Source organism: Nelumbo lutea, chromosome 6 (genome assembly GCF_056320005.1).
Source record: "Nelumbo lutea isolate HS-2025 chromosome 6, American lotus-T2T, whole genome shotgun sequence".
Classification (NCBI taxonomy): domain Eukaryota; kingdom Viridiplantae; phylum Streptophyta; class Magnoliopsida; order Proteales; family Nelumbonaceae; genus Nelumbo; species Nelumbo lutea.
Genome location: NC_142689.1, coordinates 51312312 through 51330139, shown reverse-complemented (window position 1 = coordinate 51330139; position 17828 = coordinate 51312312). Strand labels below are relative to the sequence as shown.

The 17828-nt window shown below is 36.9% G+C and overlaps 1 protein-coding gene and 1 non-coding gene across 4 annotated transcripts in view; both read right to left on the bottom strand.

Annotated features, from left to right (window-relative positions):
• The window catches only part of LOC148848879 (uncharacterized), a 76936-nt gene that overhangs the window by 38312 nt on the left and 20796 nt on the right, over positions 1–17828 (bottom strand). For all 3 annotated transcript variants that reach the window (XM_088951206.1, XM_088951204.1, XM_088951205.1), the window contains exons 3-7: positions 10538–10603; positions 5058–5123; positions 4843–4925; positions 3656–3707; positions 3492–3563 (exon numbers count right to left, since the gene is read on the bottom strand). In XM_088951206.1, the coding sequence (XP_088807332.1) occupies positions 3492–3563; positions 3656–3707; positions 4843–4925; positions 5058–5123; positions 10538–10603 (339 nt within the window). The remainder of the gene's footprint in view (positions 1–3491; positions 3564–3655; positions 3708–4842; positions 4926–5057; positions 5124–10537; positions 10604–17828) is intronic.
• LOC148848880 (small nucleolar RNA R71) lies at positions 14766–14872 on the bottom strand. The gene has a single exon (XR_016101575.1). It is a non-coding gene; the product is annotated as a small nucleolar RNA R71 (small nucleolar RNA).

Below are 17828 nucleotides of genomic sequence, written 5' to 3'. Positions count from 1 at the left end.
TGGATGATTAATTGTGCTGACGTAGCCTCCTCTTGTAAAACTGATTAACTGCTTTCTGTTGGTCTGTTCCAGTAGTCTTTACATAGAATCAGTCCCATCACAAAATTACAAGAAAATTTTCACTTCACAGTACTAATCAGAACCCACCATCACTTTTCCTCTTGGTTTCGATCCGGTAGGTCACAATCACTAATCACCAATCACAACACCTGTGATGGTTAGAACCATCACTAATCACTTAGAAACAGTTACGAAACTAGTTCAATCCCTTGTAGCAAAAAGTTAGTCTTCTAGAAGGGACCCTAATAAGTTTGATGGTAGAAGAATGCCCTAATCAGATCTTTCTCTTGTTCCCTGGTCTGATACCATGTGAAAATATGGTATTACAAAAGCAAAGAACAGTTCAGATCGAAATGGAAAGGAAGAAAGAAAGAAAATAGAAGAGAAGAGAAGAAAGAGGAGAATGGAGAAAATCTACCAAACAGATTGGAGGGAGATTAAAATGTCTTAATCCCCTCTAAGCAGTTGGCCCAGCTTTATATTAAACTTTAAATAAAGGCTGAATTACAAATATACCCTTCTTTATGAAAAACAGTGGACTAGAGTGTCCTTACTTCAAGACATAATTACTAAACTACCCAGCCGCCCAAATACATGTAAAATAATGTACACCTAGTATACAACAACTAACCGAACTACCAATTTCAGTTTGGTTCTTTTCAGTTTGACAGTCTGGACCAAATAATGAACACATCTAGTTGCAGATTCATCTGTTTTTTGAAAAGCAATTTTATCATTTTCAAAAACTTGAAAATCAAAATTTTTGCTTATATACAACAACTAACATGATGATTTGTTAAGGACAAAGGTGTCATTTCCTACTAATACTAGTAATGAGGAAAGCTAGAATTTATTTTGAAATAGTGAGCTTAATATTTTGAAACAATGTTTACCTGATAAGAAAGTGAGGTGAGCCTAATGTTTTTGTGTCCTGGGCATGCTAATATAGTAAGTCACTATACATGCCTTTTTGCATATGAATTATTTGAACTCGGAAGAGTGCATTACCTTTTGCTCAAAAAAAAAAAAAAAAAGAAAAGAAAAGAAAAGCTAGAGTGGATTTTGACTCTTTTACTAGTTGCCAGCTACAAGACCTAACTTCTTGGAAAATTTAACAAGGAAATTTGTCCTCATTGACAAAAACTTTATTAGTTTTATTTGAATTAATGCATATATGCATATATGTGTGACTTGAATGTTTTCAACTATCAGCGAACTGAGTGCCTGTTCGGGAGGGCTTCGAGATGTGGCTTCTCGCATTCTGAGATGGGCCCCACATTAGACTCATAAAATCTGAGTTTAGTGAAAATCTGCAAAGCCAATATTGGCATTCCGAACACAGAACATGACTGTAAACTGAAGCTACTCTAGGTAGCTTGTCCAAAACACATGTGCTCAATGACCATGCCTTAATCAATGCAACTCACCTCTAACACAGAAGCCCTCCCAAACAGGCATTGAATTGTTTGAGTTTCTAAGCCTATGCTCATATGGTGTATGTTTCCATAAACCCCGAAGCAACTCTAGGTGTACATTAATTTATTTTAGGTTCTCTTTCTCTTCTCTCTCTTCTATTTATACTTGTGATCAGCAGTTTCAGCCTCTGAACTCATGACATAAATCAACAACCCTAGAAGGTCGAATCAATCCTAGTGAATTCCTCAAAAGCTTATTTTCTCTAAGTTTTTCTAGATAGAGAAACTCTTGTCTCAGTTACTTGATGTTTAAATGCAAGAAGCACAACCAAAGTGCAAGGGGTTCATGGATGCTGAAGTGTAAGCCACAAGTGTGTGCTTGGGTAAACTAAAGTGCCAATTTTGAAAGAATAAAAAAAAAATCTTAACACAAGAAATATGCACATATATATTCAGAAAGAAATAAAATACGTAAAAAAATCTACTGCTTCAAGTGGTTAGAGTATTGTGTTATTATCATGGAGGTTGCAGTCTTGCACATTCAAATGCTACTTGAGCTAAATTTTCAAATTCTGAGCGTCATTAATACAGTCTACAATAAAGTAAATTATGTATTGAACATCAAAATCAAAGTTTATGCATCAAGACATTAACAAGCTAGGACTGGGTTCAAGCAAAATGAACTTTGCCTGAAAGGGCATGCCTTTCAATAAAAAGGAAAATGCTTTTTCTATGACTTAATCTCCCTACAACCAAACACATTGCCTGATATTCTTTCTTTAGAGGGCTTTGAGATTGCATTTTCTTTCTTGTGTTTCCATGACATCAGATAATCACCAGAAAAAAGACAATGTTATAGTTGAGAGTATCTGGATAACCTTCCAAATGAACATCAACATATGCCTTCAAGTGAAATGATGATGAAGAAGAGAAGAAAAGTTCTTTGCAGGAGTCCCCTTTCAAGTAGCTAACTATTGCATTAATTGTAATGAGATGTGAGTGGCAACAACGAGACAACAAACCACCTGGATTACATATGATGTATCCAATCTAGTCATAGTCAGATAACTTGGATTTCCCACTAATGATAACATAAAGGGTAAAAGACTTAAACATACCCTGAGTTTTTTGTAAATTGACTTAAACATACCCTGAGTTTTTGAAAAAGACAAATATACCCTGTGACGTTTTTACCCTTCATTTTCTTTCAAATTTTCAAAATATACCCTGTATAGTTCAAACTCATGTGGGTGGTGGGCATCTACAAACGTACCTTGAGTTCTTTGAGTTTTTCATCAATTCCTGCCTTCCACTTCGCTGGAACATCAGAATTTAACATCACAATGACTAGATCTTATAGGTCCTTCTTTGAATTGAGAGACAAGTAGAAGAAAGATGGAACCATTTATAGAACCTAACCCCCTCCATTCAATTTTCTTCCAGTCTTCAAGGTTCAATATCCTATAGTGGCTTTAGTTTATGCACATAGAATCATTAAAGCAGAGGAGTACATTGGTCTTGGAGAGAAATCCGAACAGCCCTTTAATACAAGAAATTAATAATTTTGAGGTGGAAGACATCAAATCCGGTGACTTGATTCTAACAGGAATCAAGTTAAATATAATTTAAAGTACATCTAATTCCTTCAAAACTGATCCTCAATACCACTAAAAAAAGTCCAGTCTCCACCATATTTTTTAGTTGTTCACATTGAGACAGATTAGACGACTCCTCATCTCTGTCAGTCCCCACCATTTAGGTACATAAAGCATGTTCAAGCATTGGAGTAAAAGACCTCAAAAGATGTGTTGAATAGGGTTGAAACTTCAGTGATAACATTATGGTTTTGGTACAATAAGAAACATAAAGTGTAGAGATGCACAAACACCCTTGCATTTATATTTAGATCAAATGAACGTTTAATTCTTGACAGAGGAATTTGTGAGCAAGCAATATGACACATAAATAAAACAACTTCCAGAACCATTTTTGACCTCAGAAGAAGAAGAATCTTACAATGCTTTCTTTTGTAGCAGACACCATAGTCTTCGAGATTTGGAAATCGGTCACAAAAGTCCCATATCCAGGCTATATAACAAGTAAACGACTAGTTACATGATAATCAATCCTAAAATATTAACAAAAGGAAATCAGTGATTGACAGACAAAAAACACCATACCTTAATTTGAAGACAAGTAAGTATATGACCCATTCTAATTCGAGGATAAAATCTGTAAGAGAATTTAAGAGTGAGAAACACGAAAATTATTTAACTACACATACAAATGATCAATTATTAAAGAAAAATCGGGTATAACTTAATTTCAGGCAATATGGTAAAAATTTTGGAAGACACTTAGTAGAGGAATACTACTTTGAGCCTAAAACTTCCTAAATTGTACTCCACCTTTTAGAAGAATAAACCTATATCATAATTAGTTTCCTACTATGCATCAGGGATTAATTGGGATTTAGGGTTCAGGAGAGGTCTTACAGATCATGAGGAGAATGGTGAGATAATTAATCCCCTCAATTTTTCCTTAAAGATGTTTTCCTATTAAATAAAGTTTCAGATCAAAGAATTTAGTCCATTGACCCGCATAGTTCTTTCTCTTGTAAGCCTTTCTTTGAAGTCGTTGACCACACCCCTCTCAATGCTAATCTATCCCTGATTAAAGCTTTGTGGAAAGGCTCTACTTCTCAGGAAAATTAAAGCACTCTGGTGGAAAGCTTCGATGAAGAAAATAAACATTAGAGAGATGCTTCAATGAAGCAGGAAAAGTAGAGCACCCTAATACCCACCACTCATGTGTTCCCTTTACCTTAAAGAGGGTGTCTTCTGTCTTTTTCTTTGAAAAAGGCTAAGTATAACCATTTATTAGTCAAAACTTTTAGACACCTATGCATATTAAGGATCTATACAAAGGGAAAATACAACCTTACACCCTTATATCACAAAATTTAGGAAAAAAATCTTTTGACTAAAAAAATTATCATATTGGTTTCCAATAAAATGTCCTATGCACACCCACCCAAGAAATAATTCTAGCCTTCATTTTAGCTAACACTCGATCTTCTGCTCCATATTTGCTTTCATATAACCTTGAATTTCTCTCAACCTATATGGCCCAAGCTCCAAAAGACTGCAAGCATGCAACCCTCCACACAATCCTTCCCAAGTTGGAGAAAATTTTAATGTCAATGGAAATGTCGCTTACCAAAATCAAAACTGTTTCATGACTATTTCCTCTCTCAAAAATCAAAACTTCAAGTTGGAGAAAATTTTAATGTCAGAGTACAAACTATTTTCAACTAATAGAAGATGAAGTTTATGTAATAAGAAGCACTGCATATCAAAGTAAATACCTGGTCATGACATTTGAAATAACAGGAAGAGAATGACTTGGCTCAATATTGGCACACCCCCCACTACAGAAGAGGTTTTCTATCTAAAAACACAGAAAGACTAGAGTTTGTCAAATTTTCTGAAATGCCATGAAGGAAAATAACAAGTGTAGAAGAAAAATTGGCAACTGAATTATATAAATATGAACACATATACATAGAGAGGAGATACAAACCTCTTTTGCCAAGCTAAGAAGGTCCTCAGTATCTTTTGCTGAAAACCAACCGCATTTACAAGCATTCTACCAGCCATAGCATAATGAAGAAACATCAAGAAAAGTTAACATTTACATGATTCAACTATTTAAGTATTCTAGGGTAAACATGTTTTGAAAAGTAAAGAAGCAACACGAGAATATTTCAAAAAGAACAAGACAAAAAAGATAAGACGGCAATTGGGGTTTCTTCAACAAAGACAAGAAGCTATTGGCGCATCACTTTGACATGCGTAGAACATGGCTTACAATGTCACTAATTTCCCTTATATTTTCATGACATTTTCATTTCAATGGCTAGCAACACGAGATTTTACCAGAATCAACATATTCCCCAATGAACACTACCAGCAATATGTAGCAACACAAGATTTTACCAGAATCAACATATTCCCCAATGAACACTACCAGCAATATGTGGAGTACAAGAAATAGTATTATAACATCAGTCGGTGATAATATAGCAGATATATGAAGTAACAATGTTATTGCCCACCTAACTTACATGATTACCACTTTGAGCTAGCTCAATATTCATTTCAAACATTAAGTAATATTAGTTTTTGTTTGTGTAATAGATTATTTGGTTGATCTATTACAACCATTTACATTTTCTATGAGTTTACATTTTGTATTAACTTATTCTATCATGAAGCTCTGAATCTTAAAGTTTATAGGGCAACTTCAGAACATATTCTTTTGTCCACAACCTTAGTTTCCTAGATTTGTTTAGTGATTTGGAACAAGATAATAATTTAAAAAGGTGTACCTATGTTTCTTTTATCATTTCATAAAATATCGTTCTATATTTTGCATATTTTAGAGTGTTTCCACCATGTTAATAATTTTTACAATATCTCCGACATCTTTGACATGTTTCTTATATTTGGATGCCCAACATTTACACCAACACAGACATTTTAAACCTTGATAGGGATTAAGCCGCATAGATTTTATAATCTCATGAATGATAAAAAATGTTCTAATAGAAAATAAAATCAGGAGAAAATGACAAAAAATAAAAACAGGTAGGCAATTCCCACTTTTTCTGAGAAAGGTAAAGTATAAGCTATTGTATTAATATCAAAGTGTGATCCTCTGTACAAAGATGCATTGTACAGTAGCTTAATAGGAACCCCCAAAGTCTACCCTTAAAAAAGAAGAAAATATATCATCTTAAATACATTTTGAACAGAGAGCCAATTCTTCTACTGCCGTATTGATCACCCCTGCTTCAGAAATTGACTTGTATTCAAAGATTCTTCTATTTCTAGCATGCGATAAGGCCCATGTAATCACTGCTGGGACAGTTGCCCAGCAAACTTTTCCTTTCCTGGACATACCTGAAACTTGCCAAGCTAACAGCTCTTTCACTAACTTGGAACAGCACCGCTAGAGATTTGAAGCTCTGCAAAAATGGTTCCAAACAGCAGTACTGAAACAGCAGTAAAGGAACAGGTGATCTGAAGTCTCAACCATTCTGTTACAAAGCACCAAGGACCCATCTGGGAGATTGAAGCCTTTCCTCAGTTGCATATCCTTACTAAGGAATTTTTCCGAAGTTACCACCCAAAGAATGAACTTTATTTTTGAGAACATCTGTCCCCCAAATAGCATTGCTTGGGAAGAAACTTTTTTATCTCGCCCACCAGGCCTTTGTAGAAAGACTCCACTGTAAACTCTCCTGAATGACTCCACTTCCAACATCTGGAATCTTGATTTTGTAGACTTGGTTGCTGATTCTGGAGGACAGCGTAAAGAACCAGCCACCAAACTCACATCCCAGTCATTAAAATTGCTTCTGAAAGAGTTGGTCCATAAAATCCTGCCACTCTCTACCACAAAAGAGACAGCTACTTTGAGCAATCTATTTTCAGCCACATTAAACAAAGCAGGGAATATATCTTTTAAAGTTCTGTTCCCACACCATGGGTCCAGCCAGAGGCACAGACTTCTCCCATCCCTAACCTTGAGATTGATTCCTTCACTGAACTTGTTGAAAGATTTGTAAATCCTTCTCCAGACACCACAACCATAAGACAGTTCAAAACACTCTGCATCCCACCTGTTGCTTCCTAAGCTATACTTTTCTGCTATAATTTTCTCCACAGATTGTTGGGTTCCATAGATAACTTCCAAAACCACCTACCCAGTAGAGCCACATTGAATTGCTTAACCTTCCTTACTCCCAAATCAAAATGGTGGTTTGCAAACCCGATCCCAATTGACCAGGTGATAATTGGTTGAATCTTTCAATCCCTCCCAAAGGAAATTTCTCATTTTCTTCTCAATTTTTCCTGCCACTTCAGAAGGAATTGAGAAAATAGACATATAATAGGCTGGGAGGCTAGCCAAGATACTCTTAACTAGAGTAACCTTGCCTCCTTTAGAGAGATAGTGTGCCTTCCAAGAAGCTAACTTCGAATCCACTTTTTCTAGGATGGGGATCTAAATGGAGTTTAATGTGCACCGTGCACCTCGCAACCCAAAACATCAGTCAGTTCCTGCAAATTTGACACATCCCCAACTGCCATCATTTCATTTTTGGACAGATTAACTTTCTAACCCGAAAAGACCTCAAACCAGTAGAGTAAGAACTTCAAAATGTTCACCTGATCCAAGGATGCATTGCAGAATAAAAGTGTATCATCTGCAAATTGCACAAGAGCAATCTTTGTACCATTGTTTCTAACATCAAAGCCTTCTTGGCAGACAGAATCTAAGGCTTTAGCTGTATTCTACTCAAGTCTTCCATCACAATGAGGAAAAGTAAAGGCAAAAGGGGATCACCCTGCCTTGGTCCTCTTGAGCACTTGACTTTTTTTTTTTTTGAAGATAAATAAAGAAGAAAATTTTATTACTGCAATAAAAGATATAACATAGGTGACAAGGAGTCACCCAACAGACATCTACAATAAACAAAAAGGTCTTATAATCAAAAAACAGAATACATAAACCAAAACAAAGATCATTATTTATCGCTTAAAGTATGCCAAAAGTCAGCATCAACAACCAATTAACAAAATGCCACCCCAACTTCTTCCAAGCTTTTCATCTTTTCCTCAAAGATCCTCTTGTTTCTCTCCTTCCAAACCTCCCAACAGACAGCAAAAGGAATGCAGCTCCATACCCATTTCCAAACCCAGATTTGACTAAGAGCACATGACAACCTAATCTTATTAATTATAGGCCTTACGCCCATTTCCTTCAAAGGCTCACGACCCAAGACGTTGCTGAAGGGTTGAGAGATCCATCACATGGACGCCCAAAGATTGCGGAATAAGGGGCGAATTTCAAAAATTTTTTTCTCCCTTCAACTGGGAATCACATTCCCTATTTAGAAAATCATATTTTCAATGATAAATCTTGAACCTTAAACTGAACCAGATCTGAACCAAAAGAAATGGGAGAGAATGATACCTGATACGGAGAAGCAATATCTCCCAACGAAGGTGTTCACGCCCAAGGAAGGATCCAAAGACTGCTCCCACTGAAGATGGCGCAGTGCAGGATGGAGCAAAATCAGCAGTGTTCTTCCCCAAAAACTCTGTCCTTCGCAAGAAACAGCAGGATGGAACGTGAGCATAGCTCCCTTTTCAATCCTTTCTCAAAGAATTGATGTCAAGATCCAATCTTGACTTCTCCCACAGCTAGAGATCGAACTGGCAAACAGGGCGGCAAGAACAGGGAGGCGGCAAGAGAGTATTCGCAGGGTGCAGAATTCTCTCTTCTTGATTTCAGCACTAAAGAGGATCTGATGTGCTTCTTGGTCTCTCTCAAGGCTGCCGCCCCCTCCATCCTTTTGTTAATTTGAAAAGATCAGCTCCTAATCCCATTAGAAGGTGCTTATCCAAATCATATTTGGATCAGCCTTCTCTTCTAATGATAAGGATAAACCCTTATCTTATCTGCAGATTAGATTAGCTTTATCCTAATCTTATTAGGAGGTTTCTAGATCTGAATCACATTCAGATCTGGACTCTCTGAGTGGATAGGATTAAGACCCTATCCTCACTGCTAATCCATCTCAGAATTCGCCCCTTTAATTAACTAAATTAATAGCCCAGTTCGAAATAGGCTTTAGGCCCATTAAGCTTACAAAGAAGGAAATTTATCTTTCATATGTGACACATGGTAGGAAAGAAGGTAGAATAGCATTTGTTGCCCTAGTTAGTACTCCAACATCCCAACCATCGGGCATGAGCCTGTGAATGCTCACAATTACCTTTGTCCATACTTTGTCCCTATCCTTAAGCAGTCTCCAAAGCCATTGCCCAATAAGCCACATTTCTCTTCTGCAAATTTCCTAAAACTAAACCCCCATACTCCTACTAACTACTTCCCATCTAACTCTATGATCCATTTCCTTCTCGCCTATCTACCACAAGAAATATCCCATCATCTTTTCTAGTTTCTTTCTCACCCCTCTGACATCTTAAAGACAAAGATATAATAACACAGGTAGGTTAGCTAGGGTGGATTTGATCAAAATAATCCTACCTCTCAAAGAAAGGTAATTTTCTTCCAAGAGGCAAGCCTTTTAGCAAACCTTTCTACAATGGGATCCCAAAAACTACTCCTCTTTGGATTGTCTCCAAAAGGTAAACCCAAATATTTCAAAGGCCAATGAGACACCACAGATCCTAAAATTCCTACACTCTCTGCCAATTCCCTTTCCTCCATGTTAAATCCCCTTAAACAACTTCTATCAAAATTCACTTTCAGATTTGACATTTGCTCAAAGAGTTGTACCGCTAATTTCAAATTCTTAACCCACCTTCTATCCCCTCCCTCATAGAACAAAATCGTGCCATCAACAAATTGCAAATGTGTAATGAAAATCCCATCTCGACCAACTTCCTAACCACTCACAATGCAAGTCCCCTTGTTTAAATCCTCTTAAGAACAAAATAAAGTCCACCATAGTTCCATTCACGAATATGGAATAATGACAAGTTCTAATCCACATACACCACCTCTCCCCACATCCAAAGTTTTTAATCACTGTCAATAGAAAGGACCAATCCACCATATCATAGGCCTTCTCTAAATCCAATTTGAATATTAATCCTTTCTTTCTCCATTCTCAACACTTGCAACACGACTATCAAAGTTTAACTAAATTCATTAGTAGATAAAAGAGATCAATTTCGATATGTAAGATAAAAGAGATCAATTTCGATATGTAACTACACTTGCCAAGAAGAAATTCACCTTAACCCACTAATTACGTATATCATCAATAGAGACAAAAAAAAAACACTTCCAATGATTTTTCCCAATAAGCAACATTCACAAAGATGTAGGCAGTAGCCTTTTGTTTTACCATTGCAATAACCACAAACAAATACATCACAAGAACCATTTCCATCAACAACATTTAGTTACATGTTTGACTTCAATCCCAAAGGCATATAGAAGTAGTTGTACAAAAGAAATACCTTTACAGAAATCATTAGCACCATAATAGCAGCTTGAAAAATGGTCTCCTTACTATGTTGGCATACCTACAAGAAATTATTGTCAGTGTTAATGATGTTCTAATCAATCAGTGGAAATAAAAGTACAGTTTCAAGGGAAAAACATCCTCTAGTTCTCATGATATTGATATATATGATGCCCAGATATGGATATGGACACAAACAGATGCAAGATCTTTGTGATTCAGTAGTATTCTTGCAGCTAAACTTAGGTCTAGATGTGTAGCACAAAAACAAAGATCTAACAAAAGAAAGAACAAAAGACAAGAGAAGAGTAGAATGGGAATAGGATGAAAACCTAGTCAATAACACCTAAAGGTGAGGGTAACCACACCCTCTAACTTGGCAATCCCACCAAATTTTGTAGCCAAAAATTATCCTCCAAATGAGCCTTACAAGCTTAAAGAGAAACTTGCCCCCCAAGTTGGCTTGTCCAACAAGCAACTTACAAAAAGAAGCTAGGTTAGACTAAACCTAGCACCAAACAATTAAAAATGTAAAGACAAAAAAAGGGAGATTGCTAGACTAAGACCTGTCCAAAAACATAAACCCCCTGATAACTCTGTATTTTGGTGCCTTAAGGGCATCACTTCAGGGGTATTTTCGGCCTTACAATAGTCAAAGTGTGCCCTTTCCCCAATTAAAATCAATGTTGTGACCTCAGAGTGTCTATGTGCAACTTCTGTGGAAAACTTGGGAAGTTACATGGCTGAAATGCAGTTTTTGGGAAGCTGGTGTGAAGTCCAACTGAAAGAGGGGGTGTTTTTGTGAAAAACTAAGAACAGAAGAGCACCTCCTATCTAGTAAACCCAAAATGGTACCCCTCCTACTGTATTAGCATGCTCCCCTCTCATTAGCAAAGCCTAGGGCGCCTTCTAGCTCATTCTTTTCATCCTTAGCAAACCCTAGCCGTCCCTAGCTGCTCAATCTCCACCTTCAATCCCTTCTAATCTCCACCATTCATTTTAGGGCACTCTCTTTGTAACTTTTTAACCCTAAGGTGCCACCTACTTTCTAATCCTCGACATTCAGCCTCTAGTCATTAGATCTCAGCCCACCATTCCATTTTCTATCTCAGCGATCCACACTAGGGTGCCACCCACTCCTTTTAATCTCCACCTTTCAACCCTGGCGCCTTAATCTCCACCCTCCATTTCTGGGCACCCAAATCTCAGCCCTACATAAAATTGGGCGCCTTCTCCTTCTCTTCTCAGCCTTAGGATCAACCCAAAACCATCCTAACCCTTCATTAGAAACCCTAGGGCACCCATATTTTTGCTAAAACACAGTTGCCGCCGCCCTCTCTCTAATCCCAGTTGTGTCCATCCTTCTCTATAAAAAGGACCTAAGGGCTCCTGAGAAGGGGTTGGATTCTGCCCCCAGGTAAGACGGAGGGCTAATCTTGAGAAGTTCAAGGGTAGAGGAAGAGGAGGACGTCCAGACACGAGGGGTTCCTGCTTGCAGTTCGCCCAATCCATTACTGCCACCTCTGGATTCGGATCCCAACTATTAGTCTTAGATTTAATTTCTATTCTTTCATTTCCAGTTCCGTTTTTTCCTTTCTGCAATTTACTTTCATTCAGTTTGATTTTTGTTTTCTTTTCTGCAGATCTGGAACTCGGCTAGGTAAGACGAAAGGCCTAGCTCGAGAAGTTCGAGGGTCAAAGGAGAGATTTGGAGACTGCTACCTCTGATCGGATTACAGACTTTTTATTTCGTTGCTTTTATTTATTTATTTCTGTTATTTATTTATTTATTTTTCTGCACTTTTCACTTCCAACAATGTTCGAATTTTATTTAATGAATTTCAGTTTAATTAATTAAATTGTGTGTTTCTGCAACTCTCAATTGTGTTCTCTTTCCCAAATTTAAGTAAATAACGATTTTTCCCTCGCTTCCCTATGGATACGAACCGTTCTCACCTTTTACTGCGTTTGTAATTGTTTGAGAATCGGAAAAAAATTATAAATATTAAAACGGGTGTGTCGAAGTGGTTAACGACACGCTTCCGGACACACCAAGTTTTTCGTGCCATTGACGGGGAAGCAACGAAGAAAGATTTTTATTTGCTATGTCCGGATATGTTTCATTATTTTTTTTATTTTCGTTTGATTATTTGATCTGTAATCTCATTTTAATTCTTGTTTCTCTTTGATTTTGCAGGATGTAAAAGCGAAAGGTGGGGTACCGGAGCATTGTCAGACTGAAGAACAAAAAAGAGAAAAGAAGAGAAATTGGATTGCGTTTCAGGTGTAGTCGTCCCATTTTATTTTTTATTTTTTATTTTTTCTTTTCGAACTCTTTTTTTTGGTAGAATAGTGATTTTCGTTTTTTTTAATTAAGTTTTTTCTAGATCTGATTTATATTTTTTTAGTATTATTTTTCTTTCGTTTAGTTTCTCGATCTATTTTTTTCTTTATTTTAATTTCTTGTTCGAATTTCTGTTTTATTAGGTTTTTTATTATTTTTAGATAAAAAACATTGTTTGTATATTTTATTTTATTTTTTTATTGCTGCATAATCTTTCTTTTTTTGTATTTTCGGTTTCATCTTTTGAGTAGCTATTTTTTTCTTGTTAGAATTTATTTTGGTAGTTGTTAATTTTTTTTAGCACAATTAATTTTTTTTCTGTTTGCAATAATTATTTGTTGCTTTATTTAGTTGTCCTTTAATCAGTTATTTAATTGAATAATTAATTGTTAAATAGGAAATTGTTCAAATTTTCGAATGAGTTTAAATTTCAAATTTCGAACAGCAAAAAATAATAAAAAATATATATAAAAAATAAAAGTAAATTAAAATTGAAATTATAAAAATTATAAAAAAATTAAAATTTTTGCATTTGCCTGCCAACATTTAGGGTTTGATATGTTTTAGAGCATGCATCATATAGGATTATTTAATTGTTGAAATTATCTTGTTAGTTGTGAATGTGTTAGGTCTTCTTTTTTATTATTATTTTAATTGCTTCTTTTGCTTAGTTTATTTTATTATTTTATGTTAAATTGCTGAATTGCATATTAGAAATAATTGTTTATGCATTGTAATTTGTTTATTGTGTTTTTTCGTTAATCCATTTAAGGGCAATCCAACTTAAATAAGATAAAGTGGGGATTTCATCACCCTTCCTTGGCCCAAAAATCACCACCCTTCAAGTGCGGTTCACCCTAAACCCTAATTTAAAATTTGAATAGCAAGATCCTTTAGAGAGCCTCATATTTGGTTCAAAAATGTGCAGAATTTTAGGAAAGCTTGTGATTACTTTCTATAACCGGCGGTTGGTATCTAAGGAAAGAGGTTAAACGACAAACCTAAGTGGGTTTTGTGGTTATTTAATTAGGTCCTTACGAGAGCAAGGGGAGCCTTCCAATCCCCACCTCTTACCTGGCTAACCAAAGGAAGTGGTGTAATTCCAAGTGAACCTAAAAGGATTCACATTGGTTGGACCACTAGTTTAGGAAACCCTGGGTCAGCCCTAGGTCGTGTGGTTGATTTGCTTGCATTTTTTAAAAAAAAATTTAAAAATTCGAATTTGAATTTAAATTTCAAAACCAGAAATTAAATTTAAATTTCAAAAAAAAAAAGAGAAACAAAAAAATATATAAAAAAAATTCAAATTTGAGTTTAAATTTCAGAATTTAAATTTCAAAATCCAAATTTGAAATTAAAATTCAAAAATTTTAAATTCAAATTTCAACAAGAAAAAGGGACTTCTGAGTTGTATGTGGGAAGGAGATCTCTAAGGAGAGAGAAACTATATAACCCATACCTGAAATAGAGAGATACCCCCATCACCAACATCGCAACCAAATGGCCGGAATCAATGATGCCCAACCCAGAAAGTTGAAGGAATACTTCACTCCAACCCAATATAACCCTTCATCCTACACACAGTTGCCAGATACTCAAGCCCTACAGTATAAGATTAAGTCAAGCAAAATCCAAATGCTCCCCTTTCTATGGGAACCCGAGTGAGGACCCATACAAACACATAGACGAGTTTCTGGAAATTTGTTCCACTGTAAGGATCCAAAACTTCAATAATGATGCCCTTAGATTGACTCTTTTCCCCTTCTCCTTGAAAGGTAAGGCCAAACACTGGTTGGGAACTATAGGGAGACCTATTAGAACTCGGGCAGAAATGCAACAAGAATTCCTTAGAAAGTTCTACCCTATAGGATGAACCAATACCATGAGAAGAGCCATCACTGGATTCACCCAGACACCGGGTGAACAAATTCATGAGGCTTGGATGAGAATGAAGGAGTTAATGAGAAAATGCCCACACCATGGCCTGTCCCAGTGGCAAATTGTCCAAACCTTCTATGAAGGTTTGACGGATCAATACAGGCAAATGGTAGATGCATCCTGAGGGGGGGGGAGGGGCATTTATGAGCAAAAGTGAGGATGAAGTGTATGCACTTTTCTAGACCTTGAGTGAAAACTCCATCAATAATGCATCCTTGTATTCCTATGAAAGGTCGGTGGGACCCACAAAGAGGGTAGGGCTCTATGAAGTCAGGAATAATATAGAGCCTGAGGCAAGAATGGACTTGAATGCTATCTTGAGAAAATTGGACAGGGTAGATCTTCTAGCCCAAAAGCTTAATCAGTTTTTCACCTTTAACCAGCAATCGGGCCCATCTACACCCTATCCTGAAGTTGCTCCATTTTTGCCAATTCGACCCACTAGGTTGATGATTGTCCCACGGTGGCCCAGTTTCCACCATTTATCCAAGAACAGGTTCAGGCAACCCAGAGTTTCTCAAGGCCCAACAACGACCCATTCTCAAATACTTGCAACCCTAGGTAGAAAAATCACCCTAACTTTTCTTGGAGGACACATCAACCCAATTCATAGTCCCAATAGTATCATCATCCACCTAACTCCATGGCTCAGCAATTTTAGAGGCCACAAGTAAAGAACCAATTCCAACAGTTGTACCTTAGGAACCAAGCGGCCCAACCGTATCAGGCTTACCCTCAACCTCCTCAGACTAGTATAGTAGATGACCAATTCATGCAGCTTCAGCAGCTAATCCTAAATCAACAGCAGTCCATTGCCAGATTAGAAAGCCAAATAAGACAGCTAGCCGAAGCTAATGTGAGGAGAGAAGTAGGGCAATTACCGAGTCAACCGGTTGCAAATCCTAGGAATCAGCTACAGGGTCTTCCTCCACAACAAATTCAACCACCACCTAAGTCAGTTCAAAAATGCCAAAGTTGTTACAACCTTAAGGAGTAGGAGAATTTTAGAAGACTCGTATGGGGAAAAGAAAATTGAAGAAGAAGAAAAATAGGAAGACTAAGTTGGGTGGAGAAGAAGGAAATGAAACTTTAGAAAAAGAACCTTTAGTGAACCAACCTGTGATCCCCTTTCCAACCGCATTCATAGTCGGGCCGTTGCGAAAGAAGAAAGAGATTCGCAACGAGGAGATCAAGGAGCTCTTCAAATTAACATCCCTCTCCTCGATGCGATTCAACATGTCCCAACCTATGCCAAGTTCCTAAAAGAGTTGTGCACTCAAAAGAAGAAGCCACGAGCAGCCCCACAAAAAGTGATGCTCTCGGTAGACGTTAATGCGATCCTCCTAAACCAACTACCCCGGAAGATGAAAGACCTGGGTGCTCTTCTCATAAGTTGTGTCATCTCTAGAATCACCTTTGATCGGGCCCTATTGGATCTTGGGGCCAATGCAAATCTGCTTCCGTCCATTATCTATGAAAGGTTCAGGATTGGCAAGTTAAAACCTACCCCGATAATTCTAAAACCCGTTGATCGATCGGTCAAGACTCCTCAAGGTGTTATCAAGGACGTCATTGTCAGGATAGAGAATTGTTATTTCCCTTTAGACTTTGTTGTCCTAGACATGACCCCAACTGAGGAACTAAACCATAATCCAATAATTCTAGGATGGTCATTTCTAGCAACGGCCAATGCAAACATTAACTGTAAAATCGGGAGAAATGGACATTTCATTTGGGGAGCAGAAGGTCCGATTAAATGTTTTTAGTGCCTCTAAGTGTCCAAACCTAGGGGAAGATGAGTGCAATGAAGATATAGTGGACGATCTTTTGGATGACTTGTCTACCCCTTGGTTAGCCCAGTCTGAGCCCTGTTTGTATGAAGAACAAAGTGAGTCTGAGAGTCTGGATGGAAGAAGTGAATGAATGTGACTGGCTGAAAGCGTTAAACTTAGCGCTGGTTGGGAGGCAACCCAACGTAGTTTTAGTGTTTCTGCTGTTAGGATTTGAGTTTTTATTCTTCTTTTTTTTTATTTAAGACCAGGTGGCAGACCTTGAACCCCTCAGGAAAACCCTATTGATTGTTCCCTTTGGCCCAAGTCCTTTTTGCATCAGCCTAGTCATGCCATTGGGGACAATGGCACTTAAGTTGGGGGGTGAGGAAAGAGAGAAAAAAAAATGAAATTTTGAAAATAAATTGAGAAGCTAAGCCTTTAAATATGTAGAATTAAAATTTCATTGGAAATTTTAAAATTTCTTTCCATTAAAAGAGATTCCCAAACAGAAAAAGTTGAGGAAACTGATAAAAATATATTGAATTTTGTATAAATTGGTAGCAAGTTATAGGAGTAAAAATTGGTCTTATTTGAATATTGTTGACTGTCCTGAACAATTGGTCTTGTTAGAAACAGTGGACTGCCCAAAACAATGTTGCAAAAAAAAAAGAACAAAAGGTCAATGGACACCCTAGACTTAGTAACTGGGTCTCTTCACCTAAGTTAAGTGTCGAAATTCACGTCAAACGGAAAAGGGAATGCCAAAGATACTTACCTAACACTTAATAACCGGGTCTCTTCACCAAGGCAAGTGTCGAGATTCGTGTAAAACGGTGAAAGGTAACAATAAAAATAAGTGTGCATATTAAGTTCAGGGGTAGAAATCAACTGTCAAAAATGATAAAAATACCCACCTGATTTCAAAAATCAATCTCAGCTTATCAAGACAGTATGTAATTGGAAGTGTAAATAAGATTTTTAAGCCAAGTTTATGCGATATTCAAAATAGGACAGTTTTAACCCTTAAGCCCAATACCAATCTATACAAAGTTTGAAAATTCTGGAATCAGGATACTTGGCTAATTTTGTGAGGGATGATCTAGCAATGGGAATGATCTCTTTACTCAGTGTAATTTTAAGGCTGCATTGCTAAGGGACTAGCAATGGTTAAGTTAGGGGGTGTGATAACTCAATATTTTGATGCCTTAAGAGCATTATTTCAGAGGTATTTT